The sequence below is a fragment of the Lepeophtheirus salmonis genome, chromosome 13 (assembly GCF_016086655.4).
Source record: "Lepeophtheirus salmonis chromosome 13, UVic_Lsal_1.4, whole genome shotgun sequence".
In the NCBI taxonomy this organism is placed as follows: domain Eukaryota; kingdom Metazoa; phylum Arthropoda; class Copepoda; order Siphonostomatoida; family Caligidae; genus Lepeophtheirus; species Lepeophtheirus salmonis.
Window position 1 is genome coordinate 35,407,956 of NC_052143.2, and position 18,391 is coordinate 35,426,346.

Consider the following 18,391-nt stretch of genomic DNA (forward strand, 5'->3'; position numbering starts at 1 on the left):
TAATAAAGAATCGGAATCTGCTTAAATTTTGGTATCTGTACATCCCTAATTGTGACACTTTTTTTAATCCTAACAAATACTGAATGGGATGTTAAAACTTTTCTAAAAAATTTTTTGAACGAAAAAAATATATCTTTGCCAATTTTTATAATTTCTACCTCATGCTTATGACACAGTTTTGCGAATATATACTGAGGTTAAGTTTGATTGTGGTATGATTCAATGAGATAAAATAAACTTAATTTGTATTTTTAATTAAGATTCTTTTCACAAATTTCTCAAAAATATTTATTAAATTTTCATTTAAACACTTTTTCTAAAATGTAATATAAAAGAATTAACTTTGTTATTGAGATAATGTACATAGTTATTAATTACTACCATTGCCGGATATTCTATGTACATATATTTTAGACTGAATAATAGTTTCAGTTTTTCTTAATTAATATATTTAATGTTATTATATAATAATAATAATTATTATTATTATTATCATATTGTAATAAATAAACCAAATTAGTAACCTTCCTTGTCTTTAAAGTACCTTATTTGTCTTCTATTATGTTTCATTTGCTATAGAACAAATGCTTACTACTTGAAGCAAGTCATTTTATTGGATGTTGTAACTGGAGCTTTTAGATTTCTTGATATTATAAATGAGTATGAATAAGTGCGTAGTTAACTAGACTCAGGATATATGTAGTAGCTTGCGGCTATGAATGTTTTGTTAGTTTATTCATGTCATTGAGATGAATAACCTGAAGTGCTGATCTGAAGGGAAAATTGATGCCCTGATAGGTGTTCACAAATATAAATTTAAGTGAGACTCGAAAAAGTATAATTAAAACTGCATTGTTTCTAATTTTTTATCCTCTAACTCGTCAGCTGTCGCAGATTAAAAAAATGTACCTTACAGATTGCATAACTTCAGTATTCTTATTTATTTTGGTATCTTTATGATTCATACCGGTAACACAATAATTCGTACCGAATTAGTTTTGAAAGTGGGTCTGATGAATTTTTTTTCTCTTCGGTTGTAAGTTACTTTTTCTGAGCCGATGTTTAGGACCTATTTTATCTCTCTCCCAGTTCTACGGGTTGTACACATAAAACACTTCAAAATTCATATAGAGTCATTCTGTTGATGTTCATAGTTTGGAAACACACATAGCGTCATCAACAAATCATCTATAAAATCGAGCTAGACCTAATTTTAAATGAAACTAGTGCACGCCGATTTTTTTATTTTATTTTTAGTCCAAATTTTTCTGTTTCTGGCCTACCTAACTTCTTTGAAGAAACATTTTACTTCAGTTCAACAATAAATATAACGATTTTACACCGGAATCAAACACTAATACAAATATTGTTTACTTGGTTGGTTGTTTACTAGATTCATAATATCTGGACCATCTTGCGGCTATTATAGTTTGCTTATGCCAAAGGCCCCGGAATACATTTGCAAGTGAGGGGGCGGGGCAAATTATATAATCATTACTTGTGTTTTTATAATTTTAGAGACATTATTCCTAAGTTGATTATTGTATATGAACGAGTATCCTTTTTTTATTTTAGAAAGTGATAATATCCTTAGTGTATTTTAACAATCGTCAGTGAAAATTGTTTGCAATGTTATATGCTTCAAAGGAATACAACAAATGGGGATAATTTCAAAATAGAATGCTTATTTAGGATATTTATTTTCGTGGTCCCTCTTGATTTTTGTATTAAAGCATGAAGATATGCACTTATGTTTGGTATATGTTTTTGTAAATAATAAAACCCCACGTAAAAAAAAATCCTCAAATTGTAACATTTTAATTTTTTTAGGCAAGACACTAATTTTTTGTTTAGATTGCTATAAAAATGATGCATAAGTGGGCGGAGGCGCCATTGGCTACTCCTCTATTGACTGTAGTGTTGATAAAAAATGAATTAATTAATCTTATTCTTAATCTAGCAAATGTACAGTTGTGTTTTTCACTATATATGTATGTCTGTATATTGTATACATAAGAAAATACATATGTATGTAGCAAAAAAAAGGAATAATTATTGAGGCTTCCAATATCTGCTTTACGAACTGAATCCAATTATCCATTTGGACTTTATATTACATGATTGTGTGGATAAAGTATACTTCTGAATAAGATAACCTTTCAACCATGTCACATACAATAATATGCTAATTCATTGCTTTTATATCTTATTGTATAAGTAATAATTATTACTTTTTTATTATATATCGATGGGATTATTACTATTATTCAATGTTGAATAAAACATGGTTAATGGTATTTGCATACATATTAGAATGGTTCTTTTTTTTGAAATCTTGTGAGAGGGAGGGGCAGAGTCCGAAGATGTTACTTTTGATATATAATGAAGAATTAGTAAATAGGTTTTGATCATATTGATCCATGCTTGGCAAGTCATTACCTTTATTGTATCAAGCAAACTTTCCTCCAAAAAGAAGCAGAAAAAAGGCCCCAAATCATGTGGTAGCGGGGATCAATGTTCTTCCCATCAGAGGCAACGACTCCCCCGCACATTGTTTGGGATTGATGTTTTGTGATGAAGGTGCCATGAACTTCCTCAATTGATGCTTCTATACATTTGTCGTTTTTGCAATTCAAAACCTGGTGGACTGTGAAGATCTTCTTGTCTGAGAAGGTCTTCATAGTCCACGCATGACTCTTCAAGTAATTAAGGACTATTTTGCATTTCTCAAACCTTAAGGCCTTCATCCTGTCGGTGAGGAGATGTTTTGGAGTACTGCCAAAGCGCAACTCCATCTGATCAGTTAAAGCTTGGTTGGGGTAATTTAGTCAACTTTGAGGGTAATGTGAGTGGATATTATTATAAGGAGAACTTTTTTTACTTCCTCGTGTTAAATGAAATAAACATCATGCCACTAAAGGGTGTCCGCAGGGGATGGGCTGAAGGGCTATATTTTCAAAAAAAAAAAAAAAAAAAAAAAAAAAAATAGGATAAGGTATTTTTTGTGAACAACTGTGGATCTTTAAATTTTTTTCCCAAATATTTAATTTTTTGTTAATAAATTAATATATTTATTCCATACAATCGCTGTGTAAATTTGAAATTTTTTTCCAAAAATGTTATATTTGAATTTTTTTCCCCAAAAAATTTAATTTTTGTGAACAGCTGTTGACGATTTTTTTTTTTTTTTTGATTAAATCTTTTGTGAACATCGGTCAATTTTTCAAAAAAAAATCAGAACCCAGCAGCCCTCCCCCCTTAATAAATTAATAATAACAATAATTATATATATAATTATCTTGCGGACGCCCCTGCACTAGTTTGTGGTGAATTAATTTTACTATAATTCATTTTGGAGTAATGCTAAAAAAAGTTACCCGATCCTAAGTTAAAGGAACATTAAAAAAAAAAAAAAATGCCGTGTACAATCTCTTAACATAAATTAATATTGCTGAAACTTTATATTTTTTCATTTTATATCAAAATAATTATTTTTGCCCGCCTCCTCCCCACATTTCAAAAAGTAAAACGAATAGTATAACCATTCTAATATGACTCTGCTATCAATGGTTGTGTAGGTGTTGAACCATGCTTTTTTTGACAGCTATTCTGTTAATATTCATTCCATGCCATAATTCCTTCCCCTCCAATATCTAGTAATTATTATCCTCTTTCGCTCTTGATCATCGTTGTCGAATGATACAACATCATAGGATTTGTTATTAGATACATTTTACCTTTTCATTCCTTTTACATAGTAGTATCAGCGCAGTCCATAGTATATATAATATAAGTATGTATGGTTGTAGCAGGTGCTGCTTAAATTACTGACTAATAACTACAATTTCCTTCTCCCCCTCCCTTTGAGGGGCGCATGCGTATCCCCCCCCCCCTTTTTGCGCGTGTGTGTGTATGTTTCTCTTTTATTTGTCAAATAAAATTTATATTATTTTTGTTGTTATTTGAAAATACATGGATTTTAAAGCGCTATGAACGATACTCGATGTTTGTTCGTCATAGAGTAAAGAACAGAACCTGTGAAAGAAAGGTAGTAGCTACTACATAAGCAGCAGCAGCAACAACAACAACAACCACCACTACGATCACCTGCTTTCCCTACTGAAGAGGGAAAAAGAGAGAGCTTAGGATTTAGCAATAACCCTTTTCTCATCTTTTAATTCACCCATTGATCCATGAGTGACACAAGAGCCCGGTTTTTCTTAAACTAACCGCTCATGTCTTTTGAACTACCACCTTAATAGCAACCATGTGCTAAATGACATGACATCATCACACACATTATTATCATTATTACTTTGTGAATAATTACACTTGTTGTACATACCTACTTACCTACCTATATATTTGTGGTAAAGTGTGAACTCATCATGAACAAACTCACGTGCATCAAATCCCTCAATTGCCTAAATAAAGAAAATGCCAATAGGTAAGAATTCAATCCCTCACTTTTACATCTTATTATGAAGGAGCAGTTCATTAATATGGCCATCAACTTGTACCTATTTGACACAATATTGCATCATATTTTAAACGTTTTTTGTTCAACACTTAAAAGTATTTGTTGAGAAACGTGCCTGAGCAATAAATAAATATATTATAAAATATGTTTCCCAATCTGTATGTGTGCTTTTGTATCCCCCTTCTATGAATATATAATTAATCAATACTTTTAACATCTCCACGCGATAAGTAGTAAGTAAGGAGTTGAGTCAGGGACAACCATCATGTCAGATTAATACAACTACTACTAATCTAAAAAAAAATATTGTTCCTTATAAATAATTAACTTGAACCATCACTTCAAAATGAGAGACTGTTGCTCCTTTATTTTGTCATAGATATTAATTGGTGCAACACTTATTTAGGTGCAGTGTCGTAGTTATGAGACTGGGGGTACTAAAGGGCTTCCCCCAACTGAAATATAAACATAATTTAAATTGTATTTCACAGAAATGGCAGAATTGCTGACTACATTATATATTCTTGTCCATATCAATCGTAAATGTGCTCCTCTTCAAATTTGTGCTCAGGGGCGTCCGCAAGATTATATATTTTTTTTCCTTGGTTTTTGTATTTTAAAAAAATTGAAAAATTAAACTTTTTTTGGAAAAAATTTCAAATATTACATTTTTCGGAAAAAAATTAAAAAAATAATCATAAATCCACAGACATTCACAAAAAATGTAATTTTTTGGAAAAAAATAAAAAAATCCACAGCTTTTCACGCAAAATTTCTAATACCAGTTGTTCACTAAAATAAATTTTTATTAAAATATTTCAAATATTAAATTTTTTGGAGAAAAGTTTCATTGTTATTTGCAGAAAAAAAATCCATTGTTATTTGCAGAAAAGTTTCAAAAATCAATTGTTATTTGCAGAAAATTAAATTTTGTAGTCAAAAGTAAAAATTCCTTCATTGGACTGGGGGGTGGGTGCTACAACCCCTACAACCCACCCTACGGATGCCCCTGGTGACTCCTACTATGTGTTATAATAATAGCATAATTGTTAAATTCATTTCCTTCTCAAAGAAAAATCCTATTTTGGTCTTGTGGTAATGTATAAAGTAAATACGCAGATAGAATTGAGGGTAGACTGAAGTGTATAAGGCAAGGGGGTTAAATATGTGTACCATATGCACACATGGGGGGGGAGGTAGCAAAAAATTATTAAGGTTAAAAACCTCAATAATGGATTAATAATAATATCATTCCAAACTACCAAAAGAAGAATCCTATAATCGACCATGGCCCCTCCTATAGCTTTGTATACCCTTCCTTGGATATAGGTCTGGTTACGGGACTACCTAGGTTCATAGACCTTTTTGATTAAAAATGAAAAAACTTTTTAAATTAATCATAATTGTATTTTGATACATCCAAGAAATTAAGTCATATCTATTATTTTCAATTTCTCACATTTGCTCTCAAGTCAATGTATCTACGGTGGCCCGAACTGCACATTTCCCTCGGGCAACGGATGAGATGAGTAACATCAGTCATTCACTTTTACAATAAATTATAGACACTCCTTTGACTTACAATGTTATAATATATAACTTGTCTTGGTTACTTCTAAGGTCGATCATTTAGTAGGAATGATTAATTAATCTGTTTTTTATCATTTGATTGAAAGTTGATTGGTTTTTGGAGCATTGTTTCATTTAAATCAGAGGTCGGCTAACTTTTTTAGCGTCATCTCAAAAGAACTTGTGGTAAAATTAATTTACCCCAAACTAGTGCAGTAATATATATTTTTTTTTTTTTTTTTTGGGGGGCTCGAGCCGCCCCCTGCGGACAACACTATAGTGTCATGCTGTTAATTTCATTTAATACTAGGAAGTCGTACTCCCATTACTCCTAAATTTTTCTGCTACCCGACCACTGATCTAAAGTTAAATAGAAAAAAAAAAGTTATTTGATTAATTTACAATAATTACATGTATGTTTGTGCATATCTATTGAATGTCTGCCTAAATAAATTCTTTCTCAGTGGAAAAGCAAATAATTATCTTCTGAATAATTTCATACACATTTCCTTTAATGAATAATTGAGTTATTGTGTCTTATTATGTATACAATCAATTCATCACATTCACATACCTACACCATTCTAATCTTCCAAATGTGTGATTACTTTTGTAATCTTTTCCTTTTCCAATCATTTTCTATAAAACGTTCACCTTCTGTTAACATTTGAGAAACAACAGTATTGCATTGCAAGAAGAAAAAAATCTCTCTTTACCTCTATGTATGTCAGTATGTACTTATTTATTTGCAGGGATCATAACCCAAAAAATACTTGCATGCACATTATATATACATTGGTAATCTCTCTCTTTGAAACAGTTATACTAAAGATATTTTGTAGTGATGTGACGATTCTAAAAAAAAATCCCGATTCCAATTCTTTGATATTTTAAATAATAGTTAACAAATACCATTTTTCTATCAGTGGTGTCCACTGGATTATATGTATATATACTTTTTTTCTTCTAAAAAAATCCCAACTATTTATAAAAAATTAAATTATTTGGGGGAAAAAAAGTTAAAAACACATTGCTATTCTTAAAAAATTAATTTTTTTGGAGAAAAATTTTAAAATTCAACAGGTCACAAAAAACAAAAATTTTTTGGAAAAAATTCAATATTATATTTTTTGGAAAAAAACTCAAACATCCCCAGATGTTCTCAAAAAAATAATTTTTCTTTCAAAAATACATGTTCATTCACAGAAAATTAAATTTTTTGAATTTTTTTTTTGTAAAATTAAATTACATTTTAATTATTAAATAACTTAGAAAAGTAATAAATAGTTAAATACCAGTAACAAATAAGTATCGGAATCGTAATTTTAATATTATTTTCCCGATTAATCGTCCCATCACTAATATTTACTAACATAATATGTCGTCATATGTTAGAACTCACTTTTTTTAGACATGGATTTCGGGGAAAGAGAGTCATGTTTGTATATCATTAATTGCTATTTAACTTAATAATTACAGTTAATCGATAGCAATGCTGCTTCTTCCTTCTTTTTTGTGTCCAGTTGTCTTTTCTTTTTCATTAATAAATGTAGGTATTTATTGGTGATGGGTTTCGATCTAGAAATCCTCTAGAACTTTAGGATTTTTGTTGACCAAACTAATTCAGTCCTTAACCCCAAATCGGTTCAAAGGTAAAATTCTGTAGCGAAAAAAAATCGATCTTGTGTAAAAATTTATATATAAATTGTTTATGAGGTCATATGTATGTTTATTCAAGTAGCGAACACGGTAGAAAGACGTCATACTAAGATTAAACTGAGATCGCTTGGAGAAACTGTCATTACCTCGCCCTTTTTGAAGACGGAACTCCGAATTCGAACGTCTCTTGATATGGATGATGTATTAAAAAGGGACGCTTTTTATTTATCTTCCTTTATTTCTAACTCATGGAAAACACAGAAGTCTACTTTTAATCAGGTCTTAATATCAAATTAAGAGCATATCTAAATTTTAAATTGTTATATTTTTTAGTGTTACGATTATTGAATTTCATATTGTGATATTTGGAATGATAGATTCTGAATTATTCGGAATTTTATATGTAAACAGTACTATAACAAATTGCGTACTTTTTTGATTTTCAAGGTTATCCAGATATTTATAATCTAGAAAATATTGGTTCACGGTCTGGGAGATCAGTCTAGAAAAAAAGCGTATAAGACCGAACTGAAAAGAAAAAAATTAGTATTGGACACTAGTATTAATGTATTGCAATTTCCTTCAACCTAAAAACTTCATGTACGAAGGAGGAGGATTCTGTTCGTGTCAATGATTGGTGGTAGTAGTGTGTGTTGATACATTAAATGTTTCAGTGACAACATGTTCAAATGTACTATTTACGGAAGTTGACTATCGTACATAGAACGACGTTTAAAGGTTTTATGTAGATATTCTTATACATATATATATTATATTTGTATGTTCAATTCCTCATGAAACTTGCAATATCATTCCTTTGGCATTACCACCCCTTCTCCTCCATGATTCCATATAGTTAATAATAACTATGTATCTTCTTATGTTATAGCTTCATGATCTGGGTGATTATTCATAATTACATTTATTGTAGTTATATAGTAGGCACATAATATATTTATTGGTGTTTTTGAACAACAAAAGCATTTCATTTGATTGATGGAGGAAGCAATAAATAAATATGTAGGGTAGGTTTGTTCTACGCCTTTGAAAAGAGGAACCAAAGATCTATTTTTTATTTATATTTCTTACCTCATAGATTTTTTTTTCTTACTTACAAAAAAATAAATTAATTAAAATAAAAGAAAAGTATTTTCCCATTATTTGAAGTCTACGACTTCTTCCACTATCACCCTGTGGTTCGATTTTTATACATATTTAATGTATATTAATGTCGTGTTCCAGTTGTAACTTGTACAAGCAGATTGTACAAATTGCAACAACAAAAAGAGGCTACATGAGTTAGTGTTGTTTGGTATACCGGTATTGATGCATTTAAAACGGTGCAATACTAAATTAGTGTTGGAGTCAACGTTATTTTTAAAAGATGCCCGCTGATGACGGAACTTTTTCAATTCTTGAGCCCTTTTACTTCAGACAAAATGTTCTTTAATAAAAAGAGCTAGAATATAAATGGTGTTTTATAAATCTTTAAAAAAAAAGTCCTCAAAAGCTAATCCCCACCTCCATTTAAAACTTCTGTTGTCGCTGTTGCAAGTATCTCTTAACGGTTTTTTAGTGTAAAAAAGTATCGAAAAGTACCAAAATACTGATACCTATTTTGGAACCCGAATCCGTACAAAAATATTGGTATTTTGGTCTGAAAAGTGCTAACAAAGATAGGATATATTTTTTCTGAATTTTTTATTTTTTAACATCGTCTCTCATGTAACTCTACGACACTTCTTCCAGCGATGCTCCCATCAAGGTAACCTGTACAAATAGTAGTCGGCGTTTTCTTTTCAAAATAAGTGTTCACGAGACATGTTTTAATTTGGCTCAATTACTCCAAATTGGATTGACTTAGACGCGTCAAATTTTAAGACGATAAACCTCTATATATCTGCTAATGTTTGAATCTATTCAAAAGTTACACTTTCAAAAACAAATATTTAATGACAGCTCTATACTCGAATTTGTCTTTAAAAAAAAACAACACTTGCATCAACTCACTCAAACGCCTCTTACATAACAACTGCACGTCCAAAATGGCTGAAACTTTGGTGAGTAACTGTCAACATATGCTAAATCTATACGACTATCTTATTTACGAGTGCAACAATGTTCACGTTGGAGTCGAAAACTTTTCAGACCACCTTTGTAATTCAATGATGGAATTTCTATTCGATATATATATTAATGGTATAAGTTTTGATCATTTTTATGCCTACTATTGCACGTAAAAGAGTTCCACAGTAGCTCATAAATAACTCATACATTTAGTACATATAAAAAAAAATATTAATAGACCAAAAGTAGCATCAATGTCCTATATATAGCTCTTAATAATATATACAATGCACCTGTTTTTATGAGAACGAACAAATTGTGAGTTTTAGACAAAGTACACAGACATCAAATGTATGAGTGAATTAATGTATCATTTATTCATGTATACAAGTATATAGTCAAAGTCAACCTTTATTAAATACATAAGGATGTACATCCTTAAGGATGAGAAACTGACTTTCCTCAAGGTTTTATGCAATTAAGTCGTAACTTAGTAATCAAGTAGGTTCAAAATATGCACATTTCATCTTCTTTATTGCTCAAACATTCTCATACTTGAAAAAATAGAAGATAATGAGGATGACATCGTATTACACATTGTTTTACATGCATCCAATTGTACATGTAGATATTATGTACATATTTTGTTAATTTGAAAATACCATGGAATGAAAAGGTTATTTTTTTCTTTTTTTGGCATTGTTCCACATTTGTGTACCGGTAAATTATATTTATTTATTTGAGTTGTTAGCACCATTGGTGTATGTTTGTGAGAGAGAAACAGGAGAGGTAGCTTTCCCTCAAATCAACTATGTACAACTAAGTTGGAGTAGATATTGCATTATTTGCTATGTGCGTACCTATTCAATGTTGATTCATCGGTTAATACGTATTATGTTCTCGCGTAATAACTTATTTCCTGTGTATTTCTAGCTTTTTCTTTTCATTCCATCTTTACATTCATACTTCATACATGACATTTATTATTATATTATTTATGAAGAATATGATTTCATTGACCACTGAACAAAGGTGCATGGAGCAGAACTAGGTAGGCTGTTGGATTCTATCAGACTAATGTAAGGTCGTCGGTCGCCTTGTTGTTGCTACTTTTATTATGAGGGAAGAAAGTATTTACATACACACACACACTTATACTATAGGAGTGAAAGGCTATGGCAAAGATTATAACTTTGATTGTGCTTTAATTTTAACTCCTCTATTTCATGCACAAAACAATTTACAGAGAGGGGAGCCAAGAGGGGACTAAACATGCAAATAAATCTAGTACGAAACACTATATAGAATTAGTGTTGTGTCAACTCCTACAATTATCCACAACGTTTAATGACTTTATTTTTCAAATTGGAAATGGAGTTGGAGCCCTGTTTATTCACATTTCCTCATCAAAGGATGTTTTGAGCTTTCTGGGCTTGTCCCACTTTTATTTTTTTAATCTATCACAATTAATATAATGAAGTCATTTTCATCTCTGAGGAGACGAGCAAGACGTGTATAACATGGTTTACCCACGAATTGCATGATTTTACAGTTACTACGAAATATTAGTTCATAGTGCTCAATTCGCCACAATATTACATGAAAAGTAGGGAAGTACTTTTCTATCGGTCCTTTTTCAGGACTGCAGTCCTGCTTATCTCTCTTATAAATTTATAAAGTTTGGTCTTGAGGACGTCCCTCAACTTTATTTATTCTTTTTTTTTACCCAGTTCAATATGTTACTAACAATCCCAGGAACCGACAGATTTTAGGAATGCTAGAACTGGTTATAAGACGGGATTGGAGAAGACCTGAGGTTAGATAACTTTTTTAGCATTACCCCAAAGGAATTTGTCGTAAAATTATTTTTACCTGAACTAATGTAGGGGCATCCACAGGATTATATTTTGAGGGTGGAGTTTATTTTTTTGGAATATTTTTGGAAAAAAATTCATAGATATTAACAAAAAGTTATTTTTGGGGGGAAAAAAGTTTCAAAAATCCAGAGCTGTTCACAAAAAAATTAAAAACTATATTTTGGATGTTACATTTTTTGAGGAAAAAAAATCCAAAATCCGTAACTATTCACAAAAAAATATTTGTATATATATTTGGAAAAATAATTTAAAAATTAAATTATTTATTAAAAAAAAAGATTAAAATAGATTCTATTAAATCTTTTGGGGGAAAAAATTGAAAAAGCCACAGCTTTTCATGGGAAGTTAAAAAAAAATTGGGGGGAATATCAAAAATTAAATTTCAAATACTACATTTTTTGAATTTTAATGTTTAGCTATTCACAAAAGATTAAATGTAAACCCCTAATTTCGTGTAAAATTTTTTGATCCTTACCAAAAAAAATCTATTAAAAAACAAAAATTCATTTTTGAAGGGGCCACCCCCTGCGGACGCCACTGTGGTAGCATGTTTCTTATTTCGTTTAACACTGGGAAGTGGTACTCCCATTAGCCAATTTTTTTTCTAAATTATCCGATTTGGGGTAATTTACCCCTGTTCCCCGACCACTGGACTTGACCGAATATATTAGGACCTATACAACACTATAGGGAAGTAATACACAAAGCACCTATACATTGAAAGTTTTTGATTAAATATAAATTAATAAATGGCCAGTAACGAATTTGCTTAGCTCCTTCATTTGTTTTCTTTGTCTAATTTTTCGAATCGACTCAAGTTAACAAAACACTGCATAAGAGACCATGTGTAAACTACATATTTACGCAAGTTTTTGAATTGTTCGCATGTGTTAAATATTATATGCACCCTTTCCTTTTTATACAGTTCTCGATTTCAAAACCCCTTCTACCTAAAAAGGTGCTTTATATAGCACCCTTAAAATAGTTTATATTTATCATCCAGATTTGAGCCAAGGTTCTGACGTTAAGGTAGGAAAAGGAACAAGGAGTCAGCTTACATACATAATCGAAATATTTTTACCACAATCTCATCATCATTGATTGTTTTTTTTCAAAAAATATTATTTAAATAAAAATCACGGTTGGCTGCTATGTTCAATGTACTTAGTTACTTATTGACTGACTACCATTATTATCATCATCATCAACAAACACCATCACCACAAAGCCCCCTCTCCTGATCGACCACGATCAAGAACACAACAAGTCCGTTCATAGTACTACAGTATATATTTATATATACTGTAGTACACAAATTAGTAGTTGTCGGGGCGCAAAAGCAGCCTAGCATGAAGATACAGGATGCCTAATTTAAAGTTAATTGTTCCTACTTAATCAATGAAAATGCCCTCTGGATAGTTGAGGTAGATAGCTATTCAAAAATACTTCTTAAGTTATGTATGAATAATAATCATATTAACTTTAAAAGTGACAATTCATGGGAGGGGAGAGAAAAAAGACAAAAGAAGTTTAGGACTCATTCCAATGGCTTTCTCTCTCTCTCTCTCTATCGCTGCATAATAATCAAATTAAAAGCCTGTTCAGAAATACTTATTTTGTACATATCTACATAATTGGCACGTCATTTCCCTTCTTCAATAAGAAGAAATCCGCTTACATATTGTGCCCTTTTTTTCTAATGCGGTGATGATGTACATACATTGTAGATCACTTTGATGGAAATCATCACATTACTTCCGTTTTTATATTATATTATATGTATAATGTATATATCATTTTGTTTTTAAATGAATGACTAACGGGGATATTTTTGTTAAATATATGTACATATTTATTATTATAAATAATAAATATGTACATTTATACAATACATAAGTGTTGTTAATTCCTCGTTCAGCACCGCAGTCCACCCTTCTAAGAAACAGTTGTTTAGTTGTTCAATATTAGTATACATATATTACTTACCTCCTACAAATTTATATAATTTTCAATGCTTGAATTCCTTTTACTCTTTTTGTTTCTTTATTTTTACCAACTGCTTTTTCTGACATACATACCTATATACATCATGGTCTTATACCACTACTAACATTAATTATTTACACTTTATTTCCTGTCAGTTGTTGATGTTTGCTCTACATTTGCTTCTTATTAATGTTTTGCAGAATCTTGACTCCTGTTGAACTCCAATTAGTTCTTGATTAGGCGCTGTAAATATTTTCTAGGGTTTTATTTAGTAGCATCTCTTGGAATAACAAACACCAACTTTCACCCAAATCCGTCCATTTCTTCCTGTTTGGCATTCCTTTGAATCCAGAAAGTGGAGTGATTAACAAAAATTGGACAAAAAAGTATTTCCTGTATTTATTAAACATTACATTATGAAAGACAAAACGCCTCAAGAGTCTAAAAAGATAAAGCTTGATAAACATTATGGGCACTCTGTACCTTCTATTAAAAAAAATTATAAGAGCCTTCACTTTATTTCTTGTTAGCTGTCGATTTGTTTTTTTTTTCTTTACCCTTAATCAGTGTTTTGAACGTTGATTGGTTGAATTCGAAATAGTTATTTTAAGCTCTGAACAATCATCAACTATTATTGAATTGGAAATTTCATTATGATTTTGGACCTTTTTTCTGTTTGGTTGCGTGATACAATAGATGTGCCTCCAATCACTAATTATTATATAGTGTGTACCTTCGATATAGATAATATCTTTTTTTTATAACTATAATTAAGTATTAAACAATACTAACTACTTTTTAAGATCCAAAATTCCCTCGTATCTTTTCCGATAATACAAGTTTACTTATAATTCGTCGGATCTGGTCCAAGACCCGCCCTATCTCTAATCGTGACCTACTCTTAATACATCCCCCTTTTTTTTTTTTTTTTTTTTAGAAAAAAAAAAAAGACTTATGTAGTTGGGACTTATGAATATTGATAAGTTGAAATCAATGAACCTATGAAATGAATTAGAGCTTGGACGACGACGACGTTTCACCTGATTTCTTACTTCCTATTCTTTCTATGTACATTGATGACTAACTTTTAAACCTCCCCTTCCCCCTCCCTATAACCATACATTTTGCATGAAATGAAAATGATGTAGTATGCAGTCGTCTTCCTTTTTATTATTTGAAGTAATTACTCTTGCTTTGATTTCCTGTAGACGATATAACATTCTACCTATTTATGTTCAATAATTATCAATATAATCTTAATCGATCTTAACCAATTAATATTATGAAATAACTAGGACGTACCCGTATTATATATTTGATTGCGAATTATTTTATTCATGCTTTCAATAACTCCAGAATTTATGTCGATAGACAACATAATAGTTAAAAATATATTTCTCCTTTTACCGTAATGAAGATATGTACATACTAAAACTAACTCGCTAATCCTCTTTCTAATTCCCTTTTTTAATTCGTATTCAATATATGATCTCCCTTTTTCCGTTGTACAATAATTCGTTTTTTTGGATTTTTAATTTTTTTAGTGTACTCTCTAATCGACAACCCATACCTTAAAAAACTTTGAGACACGGGGAATTTATCTTGTTTTATGAAGAAAAAAAAATTCAACTTATTAGCGAAAAAACAAACTTGGCCTCTAGAGCACATGAATCTAGTCTAATTAGAATTAAATATAGCTTCAAATACGTAACTTGAAATTCTGTACAACTTTTACTTATGTCTAAAGCCTGTATTTGTCTTTGTTTTTGAAATAAACACCCTGGTTATGCGTTTTTATTTGTGGGCATACAACTATAATATTATATTATAGTAGATTTTTTCCAAATTGCTTAAATGAGTTCATCACAATTGCGTGGGCCCAGAGCAAAAGTGTAGTTATAATAATAGGTTCCTTTCTTTATAGTCGAAGTGGCATTTGTACTTAGTTAAAAAATAATGGTTATTATTTATTTATGACTTTTTACTTTATTTGTAGAAAAGTAACGTTTTAAAAAGGACTTTTACTTAGAAAAATCACCAATTACAAGGCAATTTTTTACAATCAAGCGCGGAGCCTGGGGCTACTACCCACAATGTCTCTAATAAAACGCACTCTATTCAAAACAATAAAAAGTTTTAAAAAATGCAAATGGTTCTAACGGTTTCCTGGCTAATCTTCAGTTCCTGCTCAATTAAATAAGTGCTCATATCCTGGTCCAGTTTGATGATTTCCATTATTTTATCGACATCTTCGATGATTGGCTTACCAGAGCGAGCCTCATCTTCGACATCCATTTTAACAGAATGGAATCGTTCGAACCCCCGCTTTGCTTTTGCATTTCATATTGTGTTATTCACATCTCATATTATTTTGGCCGCCTTTTCACCTTGGGTGAAGTGATACTGAAGAATGTAAGGAATTTTTTCGTTTTTTACTTCCATTTTGAAATGTTGTAACACACAACTGGCTCACTAAACACAAAACTGTGAATAAACATTTTTTAAGGGTACGCTGAATCTTTAAGGATACTTTAAACTTATTTTATGCAATTTTATTTATCATGAGATATAGCTTACTAAAGACATCTAGCGAAAAATAGTCAGAACTTTTTTATTTAGCCTAATATTTATATATTTGTTGGTAGTTCACTCTTTGTATTAATATATACCTTATTATTTTAGTGATTGGGCATTGTGGCAATCTGATGGGGAGAAGCGACTTCGTATTATGGAGCTCATTGAAACAGCCAGACGATGTACCATGAAGCAGAGTGGAAAGGAGGCATTAGTAGAGAAAAATTTTAGCAGGTAAAAAGCTTACTTATTATGAGTCAACTTCATTGTGTGTTAAATAGTATTCTTTTCATTAGCTAATATTAGTCATAAAAAACAATTGGAACTAGCTATGTCTTATTTTTGCTTTAATGAAGGAATGTAAATGTTATACAAACTCGTATAATATTTATAATCCTTCCTGTGACTCTCCATCTCAAAATATTGACTAATTAAACTGATTAAGTATATTAATTAATCAAAAACCTTTCTTTCTGACTCGCTAAGTTATAATCACTGTTACTCAGGGTGGTACAATGTTGTACATAGCTTTCTCATATACTATACATATATTCTACAATTTGTATTGTAGGTATTTTCCTTTGAGCTTCACTTTTGTGACTAATAAATATACTCCGTTGAAAGTATATAACAAAAGTCGAATTAATAAGTCCTTAGTCACCATATTGACATAGTATTTATGTACTACATATGTACATTCTTTATGGAGAATCTAGGCCTGAGGTCGACAACCTATGGCGCGCGGAGGCATATTCACTGGTTCGCTCAAATTAGAACATATTCCTGTAGTTTGTGCATGTCTTATACAATTACTAAAGGATCCAATTAACATTTTGATAATTTTGAGTTGCAGCTATAAGTATTTTTTTTTTTTTTTTCATTAGTGACCAAAAATAAAAAATATATTTATTTCTTTCTTGTGGTAGAAGTGTCGATCTGAGTCTACGTTTACGGAGGGAGCATGTGTAATTATCGCCCCCCTTATCCTGCAGATTTAAAAAATTATATATTGGTTGAAATCAAATAATTTTTCATATTTTGATTTCACCAGATTATAATACATTCAGAAAAATAATTCAGGGAAAGTATCTTAAATGGGGTTCTGAACAAAATTGATAGGCCTTGAGGTAACGCACTATCACCCAAGTTATTTTTTTCCTATTTATTTAAGTTTATATTATAATATCAAATTTATTTCAATTGATATTATGATTTTTAATATTAAAATTCTAATTGGATTCAATTTTTATTGAAATAAGTTGTTTTTCAAAAAAACTGAAACACTTTATATCAAAAATAATTATTTTGATTGAGTTATGGTGAATGTTTTGCTCCACAAAATATAATATACAAGCTTTACTAGAATAGATAAGATTTTCTAACTAAATGCTAATAATTTTGAATGAGTACTCCAACTCTGGTAAATTTTACTATTTTAGGAGGTAAATTTTGGGATATAATGATTAACTTATTAATTAATATAACTAGTACTGTTTTTATTGTTTTTTTTACTTTTTTCTATCTATTCGTTTTCAATATAATCCTGTGTTATAAAAGGAGTAGATCTGGAAGACAGAAAAAAGGAAAGATGAATAACACACACACACAAAAAAAAAAGAGGTTAAGAATCGTTTCCTTAGATCTGGAGTACCCAAACTGTTTGAGCCACAAACCAGTTTAAACATATAAGAAATACGTACCGGCATTCATTTGATCTGTCTTAATCATTAATGTCATGGCCATGGTTTTTTCTGGAAAAGCTATTTTTTGAATATTATATTATATGTAGCTATTGTACCTTAATTATTCTGCAAAGAAGTTACTTTTAAAAATTAGGTATCCTTCGAAGTAAAAAAGTATCAAATTAAACGGTTTTCACGACCCAGAGGTTGGGGACCGATGATTCCTAGTCAAGAAACAAATTGTTCATAAGGGATGATTTGCTAAATTTTGAGGATAAAGAATGCAGAAATGTTCTAAATAAGTTATACGCTACTAATATTTAATTGATGTAATTGTAATGTTGATTTGGTCCAATTTTCATGGAATTCTATTAAAATTATTTTAAAAATGTACTTTTTTGCTCCACTCTATAATATATGCATAATATATATAAATTAGTTATTTATTCATTGTTTGTGTGTGTGTGAAAGTAAAACCATTTGAGGATTTGTTTTTT

The 18,391-nt window shown here is 30.3% G+C and overlaps 1 protein-coding gene across 9 annotated transcripts in view; it reads left to right on the forward strand.

The window, feature by feature from the left end:
- LOC121127646 (uncharacterized) overlaps positions 1-18,391 on the forward strand; it is a 68,525-nt gene that overhangs the window by 23,536 nt on the left and 26,598 nt on the right. For 6 of the 9 annotated variants that reach the window (XR_011783434.1, XR_011783435.1, XM_040723066.2 and 3 more), the window contains exon 3: positions 16,321-16,446. Coding sequence is in view for 7 of the 9 variants with exons in the window: in XM_040723066.2 (XP_040579000.1) it covers positions 16,321-16,446 (126 nt within the window). In the remaining 2 variants the exon portion in view is untranslated. Of the gene's footprint in view, positions 1-3,949; positions 4,448-16,320; positions 16,447-18,391 lie in introns of those variants that run through there. The other 3 variants (XM_040723068.2, XM_071893174.1, XM_071893173.1) reach the window with 2 other exon arrangements.